The sequence below is a fragment of the Perca flavescens genome, chromosome 19 (assembly GCF_004354835.1).
Source record: "Perca flavescens isolate YP-PL-M2 chromosome 19, PFLA_1.0, whole genome shotgun sequence".
Lineage (NCBI taxonomy): Eukaryota > Metazoa > Chordata > Actinopteri > Perciformes > Percidae > Perca > Perca flavescens.
In genome coordinates this window covers 12,568,336-12,595,873 of record NC_041349.1, presented here as the reverse complement: position 1 = coordinate 12,595,873, position 27,538 = coordinate 12,568,336, and the positions used below count along the sequence as shown (strand labels likewise).

The 27,538-nt window shown below is 39.8% G+C and overlaps 1 protein-coding gene and 1 long non-coding RNA gene across 2 annotated transcripts in view; both read left to right on the top strand.

Moving 5' to 3' along the window:
• The first annotated feature begins 225 nt into the window (after positions 1 to 225).
• Positions 226 to 7,073, top strand: cnpy3 (canopy FGF signaling regulator 3). The gene is made up of 6 exons (XM_028564116.1): positions 226 to 526; positions 2,238 to 2,364; positions 2,995 to 3,091; positions 4,182 to 4,304; positions 4,647 to 4,764; positions 4,924 to 7,073. Exons 1-6 carry the CDS (start codon positions 424 to 426, stop codon positions 5,196 to 5,198), a joined length of 843 nt encoding a protein of 280 aa, XP_028419917.1. The 5' UTR covers positions 226 to 423; the 3' UTR covers positions 5,199 to 7,073.
• Positions 7,074 to 12,032: 4,959 nt separating this feature from the next.
• Positions 12,033 to 27,538, top strand: part of LOC114545635 (uncharacterized) — a 31,136-nt gene continuing 15,630 nt past the window's right edge. The window contains exons 1-2 of the long non-coding RNA XR_003690915.1: positions 12,033 to 12,354; positions 12,445 to 12,619. This is a non-coding gene — a long non-coding RNA (uncharacterized LOC114545635). The remainder of the gene's footprint in view (positions 12,355 to 12,444; positions 12,620 to 27,538) is intronic.

Sequence of the window (27,538 nt, the reverse complement as noted above, 5' to 3'; positions counted from 1 at the left end):
TGAAAAGTCATTAAAGCTGACAGACAAATGTAGAAAAAGTACAATACTTACCTCCGAGATGTCCAAGTATAAAGTAGCATACAAGGGAAATACTCAAGTAAGCTACAGCTTCACCTCCTGTTTGGCTGTATCATAAAATAGGCGCAGAGTGATACCTCTTTACTGTATCCTTCTCTCTGGCCCTCCTCTGCTTCTCATTGGTCCAGCTGCTGCCACTTCTACCTCTCTGATTGGCCCGAAGGTGAGCGTCGTGTCGCGCCCAAAGCGGAAGGGATCACTTCTTGATTTTGTTGCAGCTGCTGCGAGCTGCTGTGATGGGACAGAATATGGTGTAGTAACTGAAATATAACGGTCTTTCCAAGCTTCTTTTTAAGCACAAACCCACTTTTATGAGTAGATAAAGTGTCCGACGGAGCCGACGAGATGATTTTGGCGGCGTACTTGTTTTTCTCGGTGTTTTTGTCGGCCGGAGCAGCTAAGATTGGAGGGGATGACGACTGGGTTCATCTTGCTAACAAATGTGAAGGTAACGGACTGTTAGCTTCGTTTGGTTCTCAAAACAGGGTCCGAGGACATCCAGGGCGTCCACAGCAGAGTGAGGATGGATAAGTGCCACTGTAGTTTAACTGTCTGCTGGCTCACATTGAGAAAAATATCACTATAATGAATATATCAATCATCACCAGAATAATATAGATGCAGATCCGGATTAATATTTTGCACACACGGCAGTACTGTGCTCTGATGTTTCTTCCATTTTCATATGCTGTATATTATTGTATGCACATAACACACCAAGGCAAATTTCATGCAAGTGAAAACTTACTCTGGCAATAAATCTCATTCCTCTAAATAGCTTCTTAAGACCGAATGTTAAAATGTAACATGTCATGATTTTGAGTAAGAAAAAAATCTAAGTTAAACATCTTTTAAAGTGCTCATATTATGCTCATTTTCAGGTTCATAATTGTGTTTAGAGGTTGTACCAGAATAGGTTTACGTGGTTTAATTTTCAAAAAACACCATATTTTTGTTGTACTGCACATTGCTACAGCTCCTCTTTTCACCCCGTGTGTTGAGCTCTCTGTTTTAGCCACAGTGTGAGACCTCTCACTTCTGTTCCATCTTTGTTGGGAGTCGCACATGCGCAGCAGCTAGGTAAGGACTACTAGCCAGTCAGAAGCAGAGTATAAGGGCGTGCCACGCTAGCAGCTAGGCGAGCATTATAACGTGTGTTACAAAGTGATGCACTTTCGTCACGGAAGTAAAGGCTGGACTACAATAGAGCTGTTTGGAGCAGTTTGTGAACAGTGTTTTCTGTTGTAGATGTTAAGTTACTTTGGGGTGGACTTTGGGCTTTTTCACTTTGTTAACCTTTGCGTGCACATAAAAGATATATAAAACAATAAAGGAAAGTCAGAAAGCCAAAAAGCATAATATGAGTACTTTAAGTATTTCTTCATTTAGATTGCTAGCTGTGAAAAGGAAAATGTCAAAATTGAATGATTATATAATGTACAATTTTTTTTTATTTTTTAAACTTTCCTTCTCTTTTTTGTTTGTTTTCATCTTCATTGTCAAACAAAGTTTACAAACCGCAAGGCAGGACACAGTTTCAAAACCTGTAACAAATAAGAAATCAAATTAACTCCATCAATTGTAAATAATAAAAAATAAATAAGAATGGTCTACAATTTAAATGAAAGATTAGTACATTCAAACTCCATTAATTTGTACAGTCTCACACCATCAGGTATTCCAGTTATTTTGGTCAATATATTAGATCACGATTGTTTAACGTGATTACTCATTGACTTTGGAAACCTCATGCATGTTTTAACCTAACAAAAACGGTTTAAAAAAATAATAAATAATATATAAATATATGTTTTTAAATAAATAACATACAAATAATGAAAAATAAGATTGAATTATATTGTAACATAAGTGCACTTCCACAACCTACTGAAAAATTCCAAGCATATATTCAACATTTATGGTAAACTATAGTCAAGATATTCTAGTCAGTAAACGGGCGCAAGCTGTTGAGTAAAGGGGGTGCACTGGATTTATTTATTACAACAAGAGACAAAACGAGAGCATCATTGTGAAACCGAATGCGGCACAATAATAATTTGATCTCGTTTTCATAATCGTAAGCCAAAATCATAATTGAAATTAAAATTAGATTAATTGGCCAGCCCTAAAACACTCTCTCTCTCCGTCTCCTTCTCCAGTCTGTAAGTTTGTCAGCATCGAGATGAAGTCGGCTTTCGATGAGACAGGGAAGACCAAGGAAGTCATCGACACGAACTACCGCTTCATAGACGGCAAGGGGGCGCCGCCAGTCAAATATGTCAAGTCGTAAGTGTGTGTGGTGTTTAATGTTGTGACTCTATGTGAAGTGTTGCAGTTGACAAAGCAGAACAAAGTGTAGCTTTGTTTCGCAGTGGAAAACATCCACACACTCACACACTCACACTCGGGCAGCAGGGGACAGGAACTTGGTCAGGTTCAGTTCCTTTGGTGGAACTTATTATAGAAGGAGGAAGCAGTGGAGCCGGTGGTGGGTGTGTGATAACAGAGCCAAATAATAAAAATGTCTCAGTTACTAGCAGACACATTTGTTTTATTGTTGTTGTTAGGCCTGTAACAATCATTACATAATTGTCCAATTGTCAAGTTTTTTTTACCGCAGTTAATTGCTAACATTAGCTAAGGTCTTACAGTGTATGACTGGTAGTTGTTGATTTTGTTTAGACATAAGTGATTAATGGTCAGACTAAATATTTGTATTAATGTTTCAACTGCCAGTTGCTGGCACCCTAAACGCATTCCTAGCAACAAAAACGACAAAAGGGGATACAGTTAGACAAAAGTGTTTTATGATAATAAAATTGTTTACTTCATAGGCGGTGTACCTGTGTTATTACATACATACACTCTCTCTCTCTCTCTCTCTCTCTCTCTCTCCCCCCCCCCCCCCCCCCACAGAGACCTCAGATTCATCGAAGTTGTAGAAAATGTGTGTCAGAGGCTGTTAGAGTACAATCTACACAAGGAGAGAAGTGGAAGTAACCGCTTTGCCAAGGTCAGAAGAGAGTGTGTGTGTGTGTGTGTGTGTGTGTGTGTGTGTGTGTGTGTGTGTGTGTGTGTGTGTGAGATGTCTTGGGCAAAGCTGCATTTTAATTAGGGTTATTTTAATAGTTGTAACTTGATGACTTGAGAGGGAACCCTTCATTTCTAACACAATCCCCAAATGTTAAAGCTGTTATTACTATATTTGTACAGTATTAACATTGGCTCAGACCTATAATGTGATACGGGGGTTGTTTGAAGCGGTGAACCCACAGAGAATTACTAAGCATTGTCGCGTGTCTTTCAGCCCATTGTTTTGGTTGTCCGCCAAGAAACTTCACCGTTTTGGTTCACCCCCCAGCTTCATCCGCTCAGTTTTTTTCCAACTTTATTTGGCTTTTAATGTTTCAGACTGGTAAACTGAAAAACCCCACCCACATTTATATTCAGAAGTTGATCGCGAGTAAACATGACCCCTGCAAAACCATCATGTCCAATAGTACAGTACGGCTGTATTTAGCGTATGTAGCACTTTGAGTTTTTGTCCATTTCTGTAAGCCGTTTAAAGAATTCAGATACATTTTCACAATGTTGCAGCATTTGTGATGCAGACCTGTCTGTGTGATCTCCACAAATTGGCTACCAAAGTAACTTTGTATCTTTTATGCAAGTTAGTTTGGCAGCTTCTTTGTTTGTCACATGCCTGTATGTAAAGTAAAGCCCCCCCGTGCTGCCAGTAAATGAAGTGCCTCATGGTAGAAGCTTTTGTAACGTTTGTGTCCTGTTTGACAGCACTGTCCCAACTGTCTGTCTCTCCGTCTACCTGCAAACAGGCTCCTCTAAAACAGGCAGACAGGATAGTTGATGACCCGTCCCATGTTCTACATCTGAGTATGAGCTACTGCCCAAGGAGGAGGTTTCCCACGATGTAGATGTAGCAGATAAATTAATGTCTACGTGTTTCAGGAACCTTGTTGTGTTTGTTCCATAACATCTATGTATGTTGTTGTGTGTCTGGCAGCAGCATGGGGGTTGGCCCAAGGAAAAAATATTCCCACTGTAGAACAATCAAGTTGATCTCATCTTATCTTATCTGTCTGCAGGGCATGTCCGAGACCTTTTCCACGCTTCACGGTTTGGTGAATAAAGGTGTGAACGTGGTGATGGATATTCCCTTCGAGCTGTGGAACGAGACTTCGGCGGAAGTGGCCGATCTTAAAAAACAGGTGCTTTCACATTCACTTGAATTCAGTGAAGCGACTGAAAATCTTCTCATGTTTAGTTTTTGAAAATCAAGTTTTTTTGTGTGTTCTTTAGAAAACAATTACAAAGAAAAACTGGGCAAAACAAATGTATCCAAACAAGTTTTCAACTGTTGAACCTAAAAAAAAAAAAAAAAAAGAAGTTCTTTCATTTCTTTGTTTTGTGCATTTTTGAACAACTGAGGAAAAAAGACATGGTTTTCTGGTCTGAATTCTGCACAGAATCACAGGAAATTGACAAAACCTTGGAAACTGTGCTTATACATAATATTAATTTGACAACGTGTACGAACTTGTGTGTGTCAGTGCGACGTGATGATAGAGGAGTATGAGGACGTGATTGAGGACTGGTACAGAGGAAGCCAGGAGGAAGACCTGACCAAGCATTTGTGTGAGAAACACGTTCTGAAAGGACAAGACGCAGGTAACACACACACACAAATACAGAGGTCTTTCTTTCTTTTCCTCTCTTTGCCCTTTTACCTTATCTCTTTTTTCTTTTGTTATTTTTTTTTTTATCTGTATCTATTTCTTTCACCATTTATTTTTCCCTCTTCTCTTCTCCTCTCATTTCCCTGTCCAGCCTGTCTGAACGAGAACTGGACCCCAAAGAAGAAGGGAGACCAGGCAGCCATTGCGGAGGACAAGAAGAAGAAGAAAAAGAAGAAGGGAGGGAAGAAGGGAGAGGGAGGAGACGGCGGCTCGGAGGGAGAGAAGGCGACCAAGAAGAAGAAGGAGAAGAAGGTGAAGAAGAAGAAAAAGCGCAAAGCTCCGGTGGAGAAGACAGACGGAGGGGTGTCGTCGGACGAGGAGATCCAGCCACAGATGCCTCTGTCTGGGCAGAAGACGGAGCTGTGAGCCCTGGGTCCTGTCTGGATCTGGATCAGCTCTCCTATTCAAAACTAAATGCTTTGGGGGGGGGGGGGAAAGCAGGAAGCAGTCTGCAGCTTCTCGAAAAGTCTTTGTCAAACTGAGGTTCAAGTTGCTGATTTTGCTAAACGAGATCTTGTACTGTTACGCGGTTTTAAAAGTTTTTTTTTTTCAGTTTCTGACGGAAACATGTTGCTGTTTCTTGGTGTGTTAGAAGTCAGCCACATCGTCAAAATCTATAACCAATTATCCAAACTATAGAGCTTTTAAGGTTTACTTTTGTGATTATTGGGCATGGGTGTTTTGAAATTTCATGTCAATGGAACTTGCAGGCACCCCTTTTAACAATCGTTTCTATCATTTATGATGACATCACACTCTCTAAATGAACTGCTGAGATCTGGGAGGGTGTTGCCATCACTACGATAAAGTCCACAGGACACAAAACGAGCAGTCACACCATCAGACTGGTCGTAAACGGCAATCTTATACGCAATCGGGACGTCACTCTGTGCGATTACACAACTGCAAAAATTGTGCAATTTAAGTAAATAAAAAGGTGTGCTGTGTGCGTGACACTCTGTGTGCACTGCAGTTTCCACGTTGCAACAGCCTTCACTTTACCGACAGTATGTACAACAGATGAAGCCACCGTGTCTTAAGAAGCTTGGTGTTTACTGTTAACTCACTTTACATTGTCTTTGCGGTCTCTTTTTCCTCTCGCTTTTCAAAATTTGAGTAGTTTATTTTCTGCATTTTCTTTGATAATCAAGTAAACTCACCTTACATCTGTGTTTTTCTGGTTGTAAATGGAATATCTTTCTTTTTTTTTTTGGACTACAGCTGTGATTCAAGTCCAAAAATATCAGTGACCCTACATGAACCCCTGCATAGATCTGTCCGAGCCCACCCGTGCTCCGAGCCGCAGCAGCAGTTTTTGGCCCGAGCCCGCTTAAAAACCTGAATATACACTGCTTTTTTATCTATTTGTGTAAGTTCAATAGATATCCAGAAGATGGCAGTCACATACAGTGGTACACACACACCATACATTTTCCATGACATTACACGGACTATAACTTAAAAAAAGAAAGAAATTTTGACATTTGTGCAAACCCGACCTGATTCAAGCCTGGGGGAATTTTGCTCAGGCCCAATCGGCTTTGGGCAGAGAATCAAAGCTCTATCAATCTGAACATGCCACAGTGGTTTCTAGGAGCATGTGATTTTCACCATTTAACATTTTATGAACTAAATAATGTATCATTAGTTGCGGATCTCTAAAAGGTTCCTCTTCTGTGAGACAGTGTTGACTGCCTGTTGGGTCTCACAGTGCTGTATGCCAACGATCACAGTACGTAGATGGTTTTGGAGAACTTGACCCTCTGAGCTCCAGATCTAGAAGGGAATTCAGTTTTTTCTTTTCTGGTCACTTGAATGTAGATGTAGATTTGCAGTGGGACTTCCATGCTGTATTACCCCATAATGTGAATTTGTATGTTGTCCACATTGCTACTGTTTTAAAAACTCATGTATTTCCTGGCATATTCATTCCATCTGAAAACCGTGACTTTTAAATGATTTGTTTTTGGTTAATTTATTATTTAAGACCTCTCAGATTGTTTTTCCTGAGGCAGTCAACACTCTACATGAAACACATATATGTCCAAATAGAGAATTGCTTTTCCTGTAAAATATTTTTAATATTGTTATATTTGGAATCAGTAGAGGAAACTAAAGTGATGCAACCAGATAATAACTTTTTCTTGCCCATATTTGCTCCCCTTTAATGTGTAAATACATGTGAGGTACCCTTTTTGTGTGTGTGTGTGTGTGTGTGTGTGTGTGTGTGTGTGTGTGTGTGTGTGTGTGTGTGTGTGTGTGTGTGTGTGTGTGTGTGTGTGTGTGTGTGTGTGTGTGTGTGTGTGTGTGTGTGTGTGTGTGTGTGTGTGTGTGTGTGTGTGTGTGTGTGTACAGTTTTTATTCTGAAGTTAAATGCTGGCTGTGTTCCATTGGAGTTGCTTTTTAAAAACCACGAGCAGACACATCAGTGGATCAATAAACCGGTTTGAACGCTGTAAAACAAACAAAACTTCACAAATGACTGATCATTTCCAGGTTTAAAGTGTCATTTTCAAATGTCATGTTATAAATAATTAAATAAAACTAAATTTCTGCTCCAGTCTCAAAGTGCTTAACAGCTGCGTTATCAAAACATTAGATTAACAACAAATGGTGGTGTATTTACAGTCGTTCTCTCAGTTAAGTACACTTCAGATCCCTGGAAGGAGGTTCTAGTTCTAGACATTTTATCAATTTATATCTGTTGTTTGGTCTTATGCCTAAAGTTCAAATAGATTTTTAATACTTTAAAACCTCAAATTAGGGCGCCCAGGTAGCTCAGTTGGTGGAGATGCATAGAGGTTTACTCCTCGTAGCAGCGGGCCCGGGTTTGACTCCGACCTGCGGCCCTTTGCTGCATGTCATTCCCCCCCTCTCTCTCCTCAAAAAAAAATAAATCTGTCTCTTTATATGATCCGATTTTTGTTCAATTAAAAAAAAATTTCCACTGCCTAAGAAGTAACAGAAGGAATAAAAAAAATATATGTTTATATATATATATGTATATATATATATATATATATATATATATATATATATATATATATATATATATATATATATATATATTAGGGCTGTCAATCAATTAAAAAAAATTAACTAATTTGCACAATTTGCTGTAATTAATTGCGATTAATCGCTTTTTTAAATTGAGACTCAACCTTATAATAATGGATATTTAAATGCTAAATCATTTAACTTTGCAAATATGAAGAAAAAACCAAACAAGGAAAGGTTCTGCTAAGTTCAGAATGTTTAATATCTTTCAGAACAACAGCAGCAACAATTTGGCTTATTTAGTCCTGCTGAAGGCTGCTGGAAACGGCTAGAAACTGTCTGACTTGAGAGCAGATTTTTGTCACCGTCCCCGGCTGCTGTCGAGGCGAGGCGCAGTTCATCTCCAACAAGCCGAGAGTTCAGTCGGCGGCAGGGCAGTCGGGACTCACCCGGAAATGGCGAACGGAATGAGGTGACTAGTCTCTCAAAATCTGACGAAAATCTTCTAAACTGACCTTTGTTGAGCTGAAATGAAGACAGATTCAGCAACTGCATCACGGCCTATTTCTCGCTTAAAATGTTTTCAGAAACATGTTTCAGTGAACTATTTTAGTACAATATGAGATCGTATTCTGAACGGCCGTAATCAGCTGCCGGTTTTCATTACTTGGGCAACAATACAGAGTAGCGCCGCCTGCTGTTATGGAGACGTATTACGTTTCTCAGCCGCCACATGAAGTAAACAAACACAGCTGCGTTAATTTCGTAAATTTTTTTTAACGAGTTAAATATAAAAGAATTAACGCAAACAGCCCTAATATATATATATATATATATATATATATATATATATATATATATATATATGTATACACACATATGTATACACATACATATATACATACGTATTTCTAACTTCCAAGGAGAAGCTTTGATTGATTTTCAGTTTTATACAGAGCCCAGAATACCCGTTGATTTATTTCAACACTAAACATGTTACATGCACACGTTAATTTTTTTTTATTTTTACAAAATTTTTATTTGTTATTGAAAACAACAACAAATCTTGAGATGAATTTGTTGGTGTGGATGAATGGGGAAAATGAAACATTCTCAGAAAACTGACGCTGTAAATTTTCCAAGGAACCCTCTAACATGCTTCATTATTAAAAATAATGATCACATGACGAATTGACGCAAAAGCAGTTACTACTATTAATGTGCTTTTTATTTAAAGTGCTCATATTATGTTTTTGGGCTTTTTCCCTTTCCTTTATTGTGTTGTATATCGTTTTGTGCACGTTATAGGTTAACAAAGTGAAAAAGCCCAAAGTCCACCCCAAAGGGACTTACCATCTCCAACCGAAAACACTGTTCACAAACTGCTCCAAACAGCTCTATTGTAGTCCACCCTTTACTTCAGAGACAAACGTGGTCACTTTGTAACACACGTTATAATGCTCGCCTAGCTGCTAGCATGGCATGCCCTCATACTCTGCTTCTGACTGGCTAGTAGTGCAACGTGCAGTACAACAAAAATATGGTGTTTTTTGAAAATGTAACCATGTAAACCTATTCTGATATAACCTCTAAATACAATTATGAACCTAAAAATGAGCATAATATGAGCACTTTAACATGAACATACTACAGCAGTGAACACAAAGTGCAACTTTACAGACAGAGTACTAAGTGACCAAAAAACCTAATGTGGCCTCTCTGTGTGACCTAATGTGGGTCAACAAGTGACTACTATATCCGAAACCTCTTCCACACGTTTTGCAACAATATCGCTTCTCACCTGTGTGGATGCTCGTGTGGGCTGTCAAGTTATTATTGTGTCTGAAGGCTCTCCCACATGTTTTGCATTTAAACGGCCTCTCACCCGCGTGTGACCTCATGTGGGCCAACAAGTTGCTATTACATCCGAAAGCTTTCCCACACGTTACAAGAACATGGGTTCCGACCTGTGTGGGATTTCATGTGAACTGTCAATTCATACGTCTGAAAGCTTTTCCACACTTTTCGCAGGAGTACGGCTTCTCACCTGTGTGGACTCTCAGGTGTTCATACAAATGACACTTTAACTTGAAAGTTTTCCCACAAAAGTCACATTCAAAAAACGTTTTAAGTGTGTGAGTATTCCGGTGAATCTTTGATATAGGGTCGTTTACATTGATACCGTCACTATTGCTTTTGGCATGTCTCTCATTTGGTTCTGGCTCTGCATTCCTGCCTGAACCTGAGGCTACATGCTTGCTTCCTTTATGATGTTGGCTATCAGCTACTTGAGAGTTGTCAGAGAAGAGTTGGTGGTCACTTTTTGGTTCCTTTGTTCATTGTGGTTACTTTCCTCATGGGTAGGAGTCAACATAAAGGCATAATTTGCCTGCTCTTCCTCCTGACTGGTGTAGAATTCCTCCTGTTCCTCTTTAATCTATGACAGCTCTGGGTCCTCTTGGTTCAGACTGGAGTTTCTCTCCTGGATACAGAGCTGCTGCTGGTCAGCGAGATCCTGCTGCTGTGGGAGCTCTGGACGGACAAAGAATAAAAAAGTAATATGATACTAATGTGTTCAGGGTGTAACATCAACCTTCCTGAGCAATAAAATGGGTAAGCCCCCTAGGAGAAATTTGCAGAGGCAGTAGTACTGTAAGTAGTTTGTATTGTCTTCCAGACAATACATTTAAAAAAAAACTATTTCTTAAAAAAAAAAAAAAAAAAAAAAAAAGAACACTAAATATATATGTAACATAACATAATAAGCCCAAAAAATATTTAAAAAATCTATGAATCTATACATCACTGTATGGTTACACCCCTACTGATAATATTAGTCCAAATTAGCTATTACGATAGTTATGATATAAAATGGTAATGTTATTCATGGCTTGTGCATTGTCTTGAGAGTGCTTTTTTGGTTGTTGTTTTTATGGTGTTGTTGTTATTTGTATTTTCTGTCTATTTGTCTTAAAGGTGCAATATGTAATACTGACAGCTAGCGTTTAAAATAGTTACTGCAGTCCAAATTCAAAATACTGAGAGAGAGTCGTCTCCCCCTAACATGGTCCTACCAGATTCTTGTACATTTCATTTGTCCAGAGAGTCTGGCCTCTCTCCATTGACAAGTGTTAACTTCCTTGAAGGCGGGTACTCTGTTGAAGTTTAAAACTATTGGATCTGCCCAGAGCCACTCTGGATCTGCCGTAACCAATCGCTAACGTTTGGTTGTGACGTCGGCTTAGCATCGCTAGCGTTCACCTTAGCCAACTCCTTCACCGCTAACGGAGTGGGGCTGGAAAATCAAACTTTTCCCGAACCCCGTGGGGAGAAGGGCCACAACATCATAGCTACCAACACAACTCAGCAAAGATTGTTCTTGTTCGGGCTTTAACTTCTGGATATTCAGCAGCGTTGCCACAACGGACAGTGTCTTTCTCCGCCGCCATTACGGAACTACAACTCAAACTAGTGCAAGACCTGAAAATTTAACGGAAGTACGTAGAAGGGCGGAGCCAGGCTAGTCTCCCCCAGCCCCTCCATCCAGACTCGAAGTTCACGGAGGTTGCCAGGTTGAGAATGCAGCATCCAATAACGTTGCTAGACGCTAGTCTCACATAGCCAGACATTGCTCTACAGCGCAGCAGAGAAGCTAACGTTAGATGCCGGCTATGTTGACACTCACAAAAGCCTGCGGAGCTCTGTACCCGATTGCTATCCACCCATGGCTTAATATGAAAATTACAGTTAACTATGTATCCAGCTAATTTAAATAGCTCACGTTACCGTATTGTGTAAATAGTTAACTTCATGTTATATTTTATGTGGCATTTTCTTTTGCGGTGTTCAAATGTTCCACCAAAAGTTCCTTTCCTATACTATTTTGCAGATCCACCGTCGCTGCATCCATAGCTTAGCATAGCTTTTTTCTATCCTATTTTCTATCCTGTGGTGTAGCCAGACTTTACTCTGTGGAGTGGACATAGGTCTGGCAATGCGAGACTAGATTGCTCCGGAATCTGAACTGATACCTATTTATGCATTATAACTTTTGTTGCATTTTACCTGGTCATTGTGCTCACTTATTTTAGCGTGTGACAGTTATATAACAGAGAATCTTTGTAGCCTACAGAATCCATGGAACGTTTGGCACGCTTAACAACAGTAACTAAGGGGCGGGGCTCAGTGAAGGAGAGTCAGGTGGTCAATCCCTCGCTCAGTGGCGTTGACGATAACTTAAAGCTGTTTTAGCTGCTTCTAATGGAGCACAAGTTATATGGAAAAACTTTTATTAATGTTTTAACTAAATGATGTCGCGAGGAAAAGAAGAGGAGTTCAAATTCTGCCGTCACTCTCTCTCAAAGATATAAATGCTCCCGCGCTTTTCTTCCGAAGTAACGTTAGCTAACGTGGACAAACATTTGCTGCCAATTAACGTTAGCCCGGCCCCGGCCCTAGTAGCCAGGAAGCGCCCACTACCACCACCGCCAGCTGTGGAGGACGCAGTATAGTAATGTGCATCATGGTTTGTGAACTTCTAACAGAATAAGGACTTTTCATTGTTGAAGGACTGGAATAACGTTACTAAATGTTTTCCTACGCTGGGTTTTCACAGGCCGCATCAATAACGGCGGAGCGGTTCCCGGATGTTCACCCTTCTGTCCATTCTCCAAAGTTGACTCCACTTTTGCAGAGCATTAGCGCTGCGTGAAGGTTCTTCTAAACACTGGCATCATTGCTGCTGACACACCCTGAACCATTGGGCTACGAGCGTCTTGCAGTTATCAAAGGTAAGCAATTAAGATAATGGGGGATGCATAGAAGTAGCTTTAGGATAGGTCTAAGTAGAGCTGGGCAATATATCGATATTATATCGCTATGGTGATATGAGACTAGATATCGTCTTAGATTTTGGATACTGTGATATGGCATAAGTGTTGTCTTTTCCTGGTTTTAAAGACTGCATTACAGTAAAGTTATGTGATTTTCTGAACTTACCATGCAGACTGTTGTAACTGTTCTATTAATGCCTTTACCCACTTAATCATTATATCCACATTACTGATGATAATTGATCAAAAATCTCATTGTGTAAATATTTTGTGAAAGCACCAATAGTCAACACTACAATATCGTTGCGGTATCAATATTGAGGTATTTGGTCAAAAATATCGTGATATTTGATTTTGTCCTATCGCCCAGCCCTAGGTCTAAGTATCAAAAACCAAAACATTCTTTGGTTCTTGCCATAGAAATAAAACGTCTGGCTCCTAAATATGACAATTTGTTATCATATTGTAAATTGACAATTTGGTGCTTAGTTTTCATATTGTAAGTTGAATATCTTTCTGTTTTGGACTTTGTGTTAGTCAGACAAAAATTGCAACTGAAGACGACATGTGGAGCCATTTATGATGTTGTTTTATTCACGATTTTATAGACCTAACTATATTTTTGTTTCAGTTCATTGGCCAATTAACCGATAAATTGATTATGAAAATAATAATTAGTTAATTGGCAGACCTGATTACATTGGATGTAATGATGATGTTGCTGCACCTGCCAGATGTGTCAGTTTTCTTTTTTGGCTGCTGTGCCAAGCTGTTCTACTGTTGTCAGGGCTGGATGTAGTGATTAGGGGCCCTCGGAGAAACCCATTGCTCGGGGCCTCTCTCCTGCTTTCTTCTCATCCTTTTCCCTAACGGAGTATGCTATGGATGTAGTTATTTACCTTTTTACCCTCTGCTTCCCTGTCATGGTTGCCTTGTCCCCTGCTCTTGAATGCAATTTTCTTCTTCTGGTATTATTTCATTACCGTTGCCACTGTTTCCATGAGGGTCAGAGGAAAAGGAGAGTACTGGTGCCATCTGGTGTCATCTTTTAACATTTGAGTGTTAGTGCTGCTAGTGGTTTCAGTGGGTATGAAAAAAACTGGAATACCTTTGTATCAGTGTTTGGTGCTGTCAAGAATAGTGTGTGACCTCCTAACACTTGTTAGTTAGAAACAGATGTATAATTCAGTTTATTCTATATTTAAAAATCAGTATTATATCTATATCCTTTAGGGACCCTCCCAGGGCTCCGGGACAGTGTCCTACCCTGCCTAATGGTAAAGTCTGCCTCATACTTTTGTTTCCGGTAGCGCCGTTGATTTATTGTTTTTAAATGTATTTGGGTTTCTGTGCATTTCTATGTATGCTTTAATGCTGCTGCTGTTGCATCTGCCAGCTGTGTGGGTGTGGTGTGTGTGCAGGGCTTGACATTAACTTTTTGAGGCACTTGTCCTTCGGACAAGTACATTTACGTTTCACTTGTCCATGAACAAAAGTCACTTGTCCGGGTAAAGATTAATCATTTTATAATTTTTTTTATGTTTTGCTAGTGCAGAATTTTAAGAAACCATTGAAAGCATCCAAACACTATCAACATTAATACAATTCAGTTTAAACAGTAGAAACAAATGTGTCCCAAGAATAGATTTCCCCTTCAACAAGAAAAAAGGATCTCCAGACTCATAATACAAAGTTATACTTTGCACGCCGGTGTGCGGAAGTTAATATATTGAGATTCTAAGTGAATATTTTAAAGTTTCTCATTACTATCAGATTCCTAGTCAATATTCTAAGTTACTATGTCAATTGAGATATTTTGAGATATTGAGTCAATATATTGAGATTGTAAGTCAATATTTTGAATGTTCTCATTGCTTTGAGATTCTTAGTCAATATTCTGAGTTACTAAGTCAATATATTGAGATACTGAACCAATATGTTGAGTTACTAAGTCAATATATTGAGATACTAAGCCAATATATTGAGATTAAGTCAATATTTTATAGTTTCTCATTACTTTGATATTCTTTGTTTATATTCTGAGATACTGACTCAATATATTGAGATACTAATTCAATATTTTGACCAGAGGTAGTGGTGACTTGAACTTATACTATATCTAAAATAATTTTGTAGACATAACAATGGATTTTGCCACTAAATGTTGGTGTCAACTTGTTTTTTTTGTTTTTTTTTTCTTTCTACAATTTCACTTACCAAGGGATCCTTTAAAAAGGTGTAGCTACTTTACAGTTGATTATTACCTGATATTTAATCCGCTACAAACGAGTAGCGGAGCAGCTAGTAACGTTACGAGGCAGAGAGCCAGCCGTCAAGAGTCAAATTAACTTCATGCTTCATCCGCACAAAGCACACTTCTATCGCCACAAGTGACAGCTTTATTTGGCTCGTTTTCTGTGAACGATGTGGGGACGGGGTAACGTTAAAGCGTAGTTAGCATGCTAACGTTAGCTAACTAACACCGGCTGCCTGGCTTGCTGGTTCCGCGGTGCTTTCATGCTGTATCGCTTACAGAGAAGGAGCTGAACAGTGGGCTGGGTCTAACGCATAGACAGTATATAACGTCAGCGGTCCGCTCTCCCGCTGCTGCTGGGTCTAACGTTAGTTAATGTATTTGTTTCAAATCGGTAAAGTAAAATCTGTAACATAAACGGAATGAGTGGCACATAATAACGTATATAATTCTTCATCCACACAAAGCACATTGCTATCGCCACGAGTGACTTCTGTTTTCAGCTTGTTTTCTGTGAACGATGTGGCGAGGAGGTAACGTTAAGGTGGAGTTAGCAAGCTAACACCGGCTAGCTCGCCGTGCTTTCATGCTGCTTCGCTTTCGGGGAATGCGCTGAACAGCGGGCTGGGTCTAACGTTAGCGGCCCGCCGACCCGCTGCCCGGGATTGTGGGGTAAAATATGTATTTGTTTCAATTCTGTAACATTGACGAAATGAGTGGCATTTTGATTTGTTTGAGTTTTAACTTGTCCAGTGGGGCAAGTAAATTTCTCTTCCACTTGTCCTACAAAAAAATCCACTTGTCCCGGACAAGCGGACAAGCCTTAATGTCAAGCCCTGTGTGTGTGATTATTAGTATACACCAGGCTATATATGGCTAAGATGTCACATGGCGCTTTAAAGGGCAATTTTCAGGATAATACTTGCATTTTGTGTTTGTTATGAACATGTTTACATGCATTAATGTTAAAAAAAACACTTTATTTTTCTCATACTGCCCATGGCTGCTGCACCTATATTCACCCTCTGTATGAGATGCTCTGTAGGAGCGCCTGTTTCTTTAAACCCCCCTCCGAAAAAGCTCTGATTGGCCAGCGTGTTTCTTGAAATCTCCGCTGCGCTCCAATATTGTTTCACTAGTTAAAGCTGGAGCTACTGCAACCGAGTGTGTGTGTGTTTGTGTGTGTGTATATATATATATATCGTTTGGTTTTTTTTCGATTCCGGTGCTAAATCGATACTTTTAAAACGGTGCCGGTGCCTGAACCGGTACTTTTCAATAAAGTAAAAAAAAAAAAAAAAAAAAGAAGACGAAAAAAAATAAGTGTAGTAAACAACAGTCAGTGACTTGTTTATTGCTAAGGCCATGGTCAAAATTAAAGATTTAATAATAATGTAATAACTATAACAATAACAATAACTTATTTTACCAGTAAATTGCTGTTGAACCCCAGATGGGAAAAGGGTATTTTACAATTACTGTGAATGCACCACAAGGCTACCTGTTTTAAGTGAATCTGTGTTGTTTAATTCCGACAACGGCAGCTGCGAGTGAACGCACCGTCTGTGTTGTTTAATTCCGACCATATAAACATACTGTATATCTATGAATTGCGACAACGGCAGCTGCTGCGCTGCAGTGCAGACTGTTACATCCCGCTGTTGAAGTCCTCCACAGTGAAATACAGTCACACTTTACACTGTTTAACGTTAGCTGTCAGCATTTTAACCGTGATTAATCCAGCTGCTAGCTAAAGGTAGGCTAACGTTACATGTTGTCAGGTGTAGTGTAAAGTCGAGCACCGAAATGAGGCACCGAAACTTTTGTTCTTATTCGGTCTCGTCACTACAGTTTACATTGGCACCGAGTTTCGGTACCCAACCCTAATGAGGTGGTACGGTTCATGAACAAACATCCAAACCGCTCGGTTCGCTTGTCTCGGTTCGGAGCGTGTGTGCGTCGCATGGTTCGTCAGTACACTGTTAAGGTGCACTAACCACTTACTGCCGTAGTGCCCACTTTTGACACCTATGTTAAAACACTTACTGGAAATGACGAGGGGGATGAACGTGACAAATGCAACACACTGTCGAAACCAGAGTGTTCAGAATAGTAGGAAATCTGAACGTTTTAGCTCACGGGGAATTGTCTAAAATACATTTACCTCATTATTAGTTTTGGCCATGTTTAACATGAAAATCTATCATTGTAGATATGGCAGAAGATACAGAAAAGCATATGTCCACTTTAACAAAGTGTTTTCTGACACTTTATATTCTAATTGATTAACCAATTTATCAAACAAATTGGATATTTCTCATGAACTGGAAACAGGGTAAATTAAACTTATATACGCTCTTATAATTGTTTGAAGGGCTTGTTTGTTGGACTGTGAAAATGGATTTGAGCCTGGGATTTTAGTTGCTACTTGGAAAATAGTCAGTCACTGTTTTGGTTCCGATATGAGGAAAATATCGAATTGTGAATTTGACTGATATTGCGATATGATTTACAATGTTGAAGGGAATGATAATTTTTGTGTCCTTATTCTCATTTTCATTGAAAAATATTAAAATGAAAATGATTAAAGTGCGAGGATCTGTACCAAACAAAGATGTTTTCTTTAGTCCGTAGGATAGGATTTATAGCCTGGGACGTCTCTGCAGCACTACAATACTTAATTCAGAATGGTTTGACGCATATTTTGCCTTTAACAAATATTGCGCCCCCCTGTGATTTGGATATGGCACTAGTCCATATTGTGATTTGGATAAAATTGCCATAAATTGAGCAGCCCTATACATGAAAATTCTTCAGTTTTGTTGAATTGAAAAATTAATGAATTCTCGTTGTGATATTCTGCTCCACCTTTGTTGGTGTTATGTTGTTTGAGTTGAGTAACAGTGTTGTGATTGGATGTTGGAGTTTGGTTTCTTTAATTATAGGAAAAGTCAACACATTAATCAACAGTGGAAACAATCAGTAGATACTGGCCTAATATTTTACCGTATAAAAGTCTATTAGTGGTACGTTTTGATAAATCACAAGCATGAATTATTAATTTGAACCCTCAAATTTTTTTTGCCTTTGAATAATAATTTGAGTGCATGCATTAATATAAAAGAAAATTGTTTATCGCGCCTTGTCAATCTGAGCAGAACTAGTTCCAATGCACTACTTTTAATCAAACTGTAGGTGTCGCCCTGTCATTGGATGTAACAGCAGTGTTTGTTTCACCTTCTACTGAACTGACCAACAGACTGTGTGTGTGTGTGTGTGTGTGTGTGTGTGTGTGTGTGTGTGTGTGTGTGTGTGTGTGTGTGTGTCTGTCTGTCTCTCTCTCTCTCTCTCTCTCTCTCTCTCATGGCTGGACATACATGTGACTGGTTTGTGTGTGTGTTTATCTAGTGAATGAAATAACATTTATCCATCTTTAAAATATGTATTTTGTCTGAATTTTTCAGCTTGGGTTTGTATGAGAACAAATACAATGTGTGTGTGAGGATGTGTTTATTTGTTGAATAATTCACAACTGGGTGTTTATAGAAGACTCTGGCCCCAGAGCTCCAATAACACAGGACAAATAATGTGGCACACAAACACACACACTCTTTATCGGCCTTTTCAGGGTTGACAGTTTATTTGGACAATGTGGACGGTGGAAATTGGATGTAGAGAGACAAAATGTGGACGAGCACAAACATTTGTTAACTAATGAGACCCTTCAGTGGCTTCATATGTCCCATATCTTCACCCTTTTTCATCATCCCTGTGAGGACACCGACTGTGACAGTGTTGTGGATGGTGGTCGGTTGGTGATGGAGCTGAGAGAAACAGTCTGCTCTAATCTGTAGAAAATGAAACCGACGTTTGAATGGAAATATTGATTCTTTCTTCAATTTCAATCTTCATCTAGGTAGGTGTGTGTGTGTGTCTGTGTGTGTGTTGTGTGTGTGTGTTACAAGCGTTACAAGCTCACCTTTCTTTGTGTCTCTCATACGCTCTCTAAAATGATGTTCTGTCCCATGAAACAAGTACACAATAACTAGTAAATTATACACACACACACACACACACACACACACACACACACACACACACACACACACACACACACACACACACACACACACACACAACTTTACAGTAACAGCAATACAGCATTAAAATACAGTATACTTAGGCTTGTCATAACATTCAACAGGTATATTTTGTGCAGCATAATAACATAGTATTTAAAATTAGCCATTACACATAATCAGCATTGACTAAATGGTTTAACAACATAATAAGAACCGTCGGCTGGAAGTCTGCACAATCCTCAAAAATTACATTTTTTTTTAATCTGCATCTAAATACAGTGTTTCCCACAGATTAGAAAGCAATTTGTGGCGGGGGGGTACTTATTTTCGTAACAATCAAGTATCAAAAACTGAGGAGGACACGCTGTTGGATGCTGTCCACCTCTCCTACTTCAATGCCTCACGAATCTATGTCTTTCTCTCCCCTGTCTTTCACTGGTTGAAGCCGGAAAATATTGTAAACAAATTAATAACATAACTAATTCCACTGGTCGGACTGTTGAGCTCTGTTCCAGACCGATACCTCCGGTTCAGGCTGGTCCTCATCCTCAACACAGGCCTTTTTCAGTCGCGGAAAATACTTTTCAATACTCCTCTGGATTGAAGCAGCAAACATTCAGTGTAAGAGTAAAAAATGACATAACATTATTTAGAATACGTTTATTTGATTCACAGCTGCTATATACAGTGTTTTGACCTCGACAACCCAACTGCATTTTACCGCAAACTTGCGACTAGTTAACTTTCTAAAGCAGGCGCAATCGCTTATTTGCTGAGAGTCGGGTCGGTGATTGTAAATGTATGATTGTGTAAAGGTGTTTACGAGATAGATACCAACCTTTGGTGAACTTGTGAATTCAATGTACCTGATGCAAAAGCTGCTCAGCAAAAAATGCTAAATCACGTAATTTGTTAAAGGCAGAAATTAGGACTGCAGCTCTAATCGGTTAATCGGGTAAGAAATTTGTTTTATTAAAGAGAAATTAGAGATTTTTTAGATATTTATTTTCTGATATATATTATCTGTCAAAACTAAACCCATGTATTGCATCCAAGTTTTTTTTACATTCTGGGTTATTAAAAAAAACATTTTCCAACTGAAGATCTGTCTCCACTCTCCTGGCGAAAGTAGTCTCCTAGCGGCGGTGAGTGAGGCGAAGGGGCCGTGGGGTGCGCTACTTCTTGTCTCATTTGTGGCCCTATATCACTGTCGTAATTTGCAGAGACGGACCTTGAGTTAGTGGCTGTAGCAGCTCGAGTTCAGCCAGTGCAAGAGCCAGCGCCAGGGGTCACAGCGGGCGGATTCTTACCTGTTTAACCTTAGTCGGGACGTATTGTTATATGAAGTAAACAAACGAGAATTTTTTGTAATAAATCGGGTTACATTTTTCGGAACTCATTTAAAAAAAAGATTCCGATTTTTTTGAGGGGTGGAGTTTAAACGGGTCATATGCTTATTTTGCAGATAAGAGGAACATTTTATTTTGATTCAATGGTGATTTACAGTTTTACCGGGCTTTTTCAACGTTAAATAAAGCCACACAAGCTCCTGGAAGTACGGCGGCCGCTACGGAAACCCAAACTCGTGTGTTAAATTTGGAACCGATTGTCTGATTCGAAACCAAATTTTCCAAACGATTCCACCTAAAAAGCAATTCTATTGAAATCATAATTTTTTAAACGATTCCAAGTCGGAACCGGTTCTCGATGTCCGATCCTACCGGTGGTAAACATAGCAGCTTCATTATAATAATCTCTTATAAAAGCTCCGTTGTAAGCAATGTCTTGGATGTTGACGTACCGACTACTTCAGAGTTATTTACATCAACACTTTCAAGCTGGAGCAGCAAAATGTCCTCCTGCTCCCCGGCTCCTTCTGATGTGACCTGAACATGACACTAAGGAAGGAGACAGTGAAAGGGAAAAAAAAAGAAAAAGGAGGTGATAGAAATTACATGAGAGCGAGGAAACCTTTTGAGAGTGAGAGAAGGAAGTAAAAAGAAGAACGATAAGTGTGTCCTGGGAAAAAGATAAGATTTCTAACCTTTGATGACCTGGAAAAAACAAACCCCATCATGTCTTTAACTGTAGAGGTTAAAGTCTTTCCGTTTCCGTCTCTGCTTCTGCGTTAACTCTAATCCATTTTCCTCTCTTTTATTTGGTGGTGGCGTGTTGTGTTTCCATGTCGCGCAGGTTAAACAACAGACAATCTGCACTGCTGTTTGTCCAAAACCTCGCTCTGAACTTTGAGTTGACCTCAAACACTCCATTACTCGGAGAGAGAGAAAGAGATGGAGAGAAAAGTGAAATGGCAACAAGGAAGGCAGAGAAACAGGCAAATAGAATGACAAAATGAGACTAATATCCATCAGTTAAGTCTTCTTCTCTTTTTTTTTTTTTTTTCTTCTCCGGGTTGGACAGCCTCGGCGCTCCAATTCATCTTCGTTCTCCTCACAGCGGTGTATTCAGGGAAGGTCAAAACCTGGAAAATAGGCTACACACCAGGCATTTTGTCACAAGACACCCTTCACCTGCCTCCCAACACCAAGGAGCCGCACACAACTGGGACACAGCGGAAGCCAAAAATACATCAGGTGGAGCGGAGCAGCAACACTGCATGCTTTTACACCCCATTCGTTCTGCGTTTACGCCGCATTTGTTGTCCTTTTGGAAGAGGCAAAAGACCGGGACGGGTTGACATTTTGTTGCTTTACAAGTTTTGAGAATCCTAATGAATTCTATCAATTACAGCAGCCGATTAACTCCCATTTTGACTGAGAGAAAGTTGATGTGAACATTTCCTGGACAGACAGATACATCACCATCCAATTTAGCCAATTAGCAAGAGGCACGACTGAGATTGTTTTGCGGGGAACCGGCATTAACTGTGTTTAAAGGGGCGGTGATAGTCAATCTCTTGACTTCACCAAGTGTTGGGTAGTTTCAATCGATTGTTTATTCTGGAAAGTCATTATCTCCTAAATGAATGTAATGCAGTTTTTGAATAGGGGTGATAATACTGTACTGTACCATATCCGTTCTCTCTTCAGTAACTTAAGCTGATCCACTGACCAAAACAGTGCTGTCTCCATCTTGTTGTGTAGACCTTTTATTTCATTGAATAAAAGCACAGTTAACAATGCTCCCCTAACACATGGCATTTCCTATCATTTCTTTTTTCCATATCTGTTTTTTGCAAGCAGAAGAGATTAAAAAAAATGTAGGAGCTTCAGGTGGAAAGCAGACATGTGGCTTCTCCTGAGCAGAATTTGGCTCATAACAGAAAAATAAAACCGCTCGTGATGATGTAGATGGAAGCAGTAACGGGAGCGTCAGGTCAAATTTCCAGACGCACTCTGAGCCTTGAGCCCTGTGGGGATGATACAGCAACGACACTAATGGCAGGCTACATGGCATTTGGAGCAGAAAGGTGTGACATGCAAGCCTTCACACTTACTGTCTCACACACATTTACATACCCAGAAACACACTCGCACACTCCTCAGGGCCTGCCATTAATAACAGCTGACCTTTGCACGTTTAAGCTGTGAAATGATAGTAAAGCAGACCTGAGGATGGCATATCGCACTTTCCTTCATGTCTCATCGCTTCATCCCTCCATCTCTCTCTCTCTCTCTCTCTCTCTCTCTCTCTCTCTCTCTCTCTCTCTCTCTCTGTTTGAATCATCACTCCATCTATCCATCAATCTTTCCTTCCCTGTGGAGACACAATTAGTGTCTGTTTTCTATTTTTGCATGATTGTTAAAGCACTTTCTGTTGTACAGTTTGGTCAATGCAAATGTAACCTCAGTTATAAAATGGAAGAGAACTTTTAATATTTCCAGAAGAAGCCAAGTAAAAGTTATTAGTGCTAAAACATTTAGTTGATTGATTAATAAGTTGATCAGCAGAAAAATCTACAAATTTCATTGTTAAATGTGCAAAAATTCATAGGTTGCGGTTTCTTTCACTTTAGCCTGTGCTCATGATGGAAGTCTCTTGATAAAATCATCCATGAATAATTAGACAATGTGCAAGAAGTTTTTTGTCCAGAGTCGACCAGCTCTTAACTTTGTCCCTTTCAACTAAATTCAAAGTGTTTTTTTTTTTTCCTGGCATGAAGGTTAAAAGAACGCAGCTCAGCCAAACTCAGCTTACTTTTCTCTTTCTTCCTCAGTTAAAGTGAAAGCTTTGTTTTGGATAAAGGACTAAATAGAACATAACAAATTGCCAAATTAGTTTCTCTCAGTTCAGTTTGAGCCGTTTCTCTCACTTCCTTTTCCTTCCAGGGAGGTCGATGGACAGAGACATTTCTTTTCTGTCATCGCTCTCTCCTTCTCCCTCCATCTGCTTTTCAGATCATTGTGGTCAGGCAAACCAAACTTAAAACTGTAAGAGACGACCAGCTGCTATCTTTGTAAAGGTCAACATGGAATGCAAGGCCGCCCAGCTAAAACAACACCACACACACACACACACACACACACACACACACACACACACACACACACACACACACACACACACACACACACACACACACACACACACACACACACACACACACACACACACACACACACACACACACACACACACACTCTCTCTCTCTCTGAGTCCCTATGGATCCACCCGCCCTCACTCCATTTTTAAGTTATTTTAATTCCTCCATCAATCCTTTGCCTTTTTCTTTCTCACGTTCTCTCTCTCCACCTCTCACTACCCCCCTCCCCCTCTTATCTCTCTCTCGTCAAGTGTTCATCCTGCCTGCCAAGCTCCTCTAGGTCTGTTTGGGGGAAGAAAAAAAACTGTTTCTAATTTGGTATCAATCTGAAGAGTCCCATTTTGTCATTACCTTGTGTGTGTTTGTGTGTGGCTTTCTCCTTTTATTCCCATGATACCATATGGGCCACACACACACACACACACACACACACACTCCCACCCACAGAATTGCAACAGACAGAAATAGTTGTTCTGACATTTTGGCTGATGATATTCACATCCTGTTGTCCATGTTGACATCACTGTCAGTGTTTATCGGTCTCTTTTGAAAATGATCAGCGTCATTATATTTTGGTGTCATGATTATTAATCATTTAACGCCAAATGTGTTAAATTGCTTATGGAACATTTTAAATTGACAAACTGTCTTGATGTTACACTTAAAGCCGCATTAACATTAGGGCTGCAACTAACGGCTATTTTCATTGTCAATCAGTCTGTCAATTATTTTCTCGATTGGTCGATTTGTTTTTTAGTCTATAAAATGTCAAAAAAAATGTTGATCAGTGTTTCCCAAAGCCCAAGACGACGTCTTCAAATGTCTTGTTTTGTCCACAACTCAAAGATATTCAGTTTACTGTCACAGAGGAGTGAAGAAACTAGAAAATATTCACATTTAAAAAGCTGGAGTCAAGAGATTTTTTTAATATAATTCTTATTTAATTTTTTATATAATAAAAATGAATGATTAATCAATTATAGAAATAGTTGGCAATTCATTTAATACAGAAGTGTCAAAAGTATTAATTCATTAATTACTCAAGTAGAAGTATAGATACTAGGGTTTGAAAAGCTTTTTACTCAAGTAAAAGTACTGGTTTCAAAACTACTATAAAGTAATGCAAGGGGAAAAAAATGCCATTAAGGACAAAAGCTTAGCTCGGCCCACAGGGGCCTAATAGCGCACTACACCACCTCCACAAAAAAATATTTTTCTAAAGGCCATAATGACTATAATAATGTTATATTAAAATCATACCTGCAAACTCCGAAGGGCTGAAAAAGGTGACACATCTCTTCTGTGTTTTTCAGACACAGCTACAGTCTGGTGTTACAATCCTCTCCACTGAAATACAGACACACTTTTACACCGTTTAGCTGTCAGCATTTTAACCGTGTTTACTCCAGCTGCTAGCTAACGGTAGGCTAACGTTACCTGCTGTCGAGTAACCTTAACTAGCGTCCTGTGCGGCGATGTTTCAGTTCCCCCTAACGTCCGTATTTGGAGCCTCAGAGAGAAGCGCAGGCATTTAAGTGGCACCTAAATAAGGCACCGAAATCCGCTTTGCTATTCAGTCCGGTAGATAACGGTCGTTAAGGCACCGGTGCCGTATTAGCACCGGGTCTGTGCAGGTGCGATGGCTTGCGTACAAACCAATAGGGTGTCGAAATGGTATATGTTTACACTTCTCATCCAACCACAATCGCATTCACTCTCTCCGGATGGCGTGATTTATGTGGATAGGTTTTTTTTTTTTAACGATGACGAGCCGGAATGAAAACAAGCCAAACTGAAATAGGAGTAAAGAGGCTATTTATAAAATGTAAGGAGTAAAAAGTACAGATAATTGTGGGAAAATGTAAGGAGTAGAAGTAAAAAGTATGCTGTAAAATAATTACTCCAGTAAAGTATAGATACCCAAAATTTCTACTTAAGTAAGGTAACGAAGTATTTGTACTTTCTTACTTGACACCTCTGATTTAATAGTTGACAACTAATCGATTAATCTTTGCAGCTTTAGTTAACACTTAAAATCCTTGGCACTCTCTTTATTTTCAGACTTGTGGAAGTTGCTACATGACGTGTTATTGTCACTGTACGTACACACCGCCGCCGACTTGAGCTGCAAAGAAGCTCTGGCCGCCCTGTCAAGGACGCTTGTCAAAAAGTACGGGGAAGCTGTTTGACGCTTTGGCCGCTCTGACGTGGCAGCATTCTTCGATCATGTGTCTGTTAGCAGTTAGCTCGCACGTTAGCCGCTGAACCGCAGCAGAATGCAGGCAGAGCGAGCAGCCGCCAGCTGTTGACCCGTGCAGGACTTCACCGTGAGCGGACTGTTTAGAGACCATGTGACGGCACGTTAACTGGTCCCTATACACAAACAACGTCCTATCATAAATGATAGGGGAACCCAGCAACGGCGATTATGTGATTTCCCTCCATTTTCATGGAACTAATGTCTTGGTAGGAACAAAAGTTTACATCCTATGTTTCTCCAGAATCAGCCAGCGAGAAGGAGGTCTATATTCCGATTGGTTGCTGTTGTTTGCTGCTGCTTGCCGCTGAACCGCGTCATAGCTCATTACCATAAAGTTGACCAAAGTTCAACTTTCTGATTGACGCCCAAAACGCGACGCCGACAGATTTGACGCTCCTTGCAGCTGAGAGAAGCTAGCTTCCATTGAAAATGAAGGACTTCGGGTATCTTTAGACTCTCAAGTCGGCGGCGGTGTGTACGTACAGTCAGGCTACTCAAAGATGCCATCCATTGGCATTGAAGTGATACTAATTTGTTGTAGTGCGTCTTTTTTTTTTTTTTTAAATAAAATCTTTTATCTTGAGGATTTGAAATTGGGGCTAAAACTAACTAGCATTTTCAAGTTAACCGCCGATTTTTTTCTAGATTAATCGTTTGGTCTATAAAATGCCAGAAAGCAGTGAAACCGTCTCATCCTGTCAAAAGTCAAGTGTTTTTTTGACCACTAGTGGGCAGAAAAGCATCTAAACAAGCTGTTAATTACTCCGCCATTTTCACTTTTGTTGATGAAGTTGTAATGTTATAACAACATAATTTTTTACATGCAGCAGACAGAACAATATTATCAGTAGTTTGGGGTTGAACAAATACCTGGCTCTTTTAGCTGCGTTGTATTCACTTGCTCATTAGTTACTTGGTTGATACGTATTGAGGAGAGTGGGACTCACATTTCCCAGCTCTGAGTTTGATTTGAACCGCAGGCCTCAGGGTCACATCCTCCTCGACTCCTCATGTTCTCTGCTGCTGCTGCTGTCCATTTGTCCTCCATGGAGATAAACTGTTGTTTACACTGCAGGCCACATAGGAAGTCATCCGCTGTGTGTGTGTGTGTGTGTGTGTGTGTGTGTGTGTGTGTGTGTGTGTGTGTGTGTGTGTGTGTGTGTGTGTGTGTGTGTGTGTGTGTGTGTGTGTGTGTGTGTGTGTGTGTGTGTGTGTGTGTGTGTGTGTGTGTGTGTGTGTGTGTGTGTGTGTGTGTGTGTGTGTTCAATTGGTCCTCACAAGAATAGAAAAAAAGAAAAAACTTGAAGATTTGCAGATATTGCTAATTTTTAATTGTTCTAAGAACTTAGTGGTAAGGAATGAATGACTCTAAATGAAACATGTGTTTGTGTGTCTATTGTTTAAATATTGTGTATATTTGTATGTGTGTTTATTTTAGTTGTTTTTGCACATATGCAAAAATGTGTGTGTGTGTGTGTGTGTGTGTGTGTGTGTGTGTGTGTGTGTGTGTGTGTGTGTGTGTGTGTGTGTGTGTGTGTGTGTGTGTGTGTGTGTCAGGTGTTTTGCGTCACCACCCACCATCCATCAAGTCAAATGGGCAGAAGACAGGAAGAACAAAAACAAATCCCTCGCTCCGGCAAGAATAAACGACTGATGCCGACCAATGACAAGTGTTAATTGTGTGTGTGAGAAAGAGATGAAAGTATGTTTTTTTTGGTCTGTGTGTATATGTTTGTAAGTGTGTGAGTGAAATTGAAAAAGCAAGAAGGACAAAGCA

What these genes read in the sequence shown, in the direction of transcription:
- cnpy3 (XM_028564116.1), top strand. Translation starts at nt 424, where the DNA reads ATGATTTTGGCGGCGTACTTGTTTTTCTCGGTGTTTTTGTCGGCCGGA. An exon ending in TCTTGCTAACAAATGTGAAG is followed by an intron (nt 527 to 2,237) that starts GTAACGGACTGT and finishes CTCCTTCTCCAG; the next exon opens with TCTGTAAGTTTGTCAGCATC. An exon ending in GAAGTAACCGCTTTGCCAAG is followed by an intron (nt 3,092 to 4,181) that starts GTCAGAAGAGAG and finishes ATCTGTCTGCAG; the next exon opens with GGCATGTCCGAGACCTTTTC.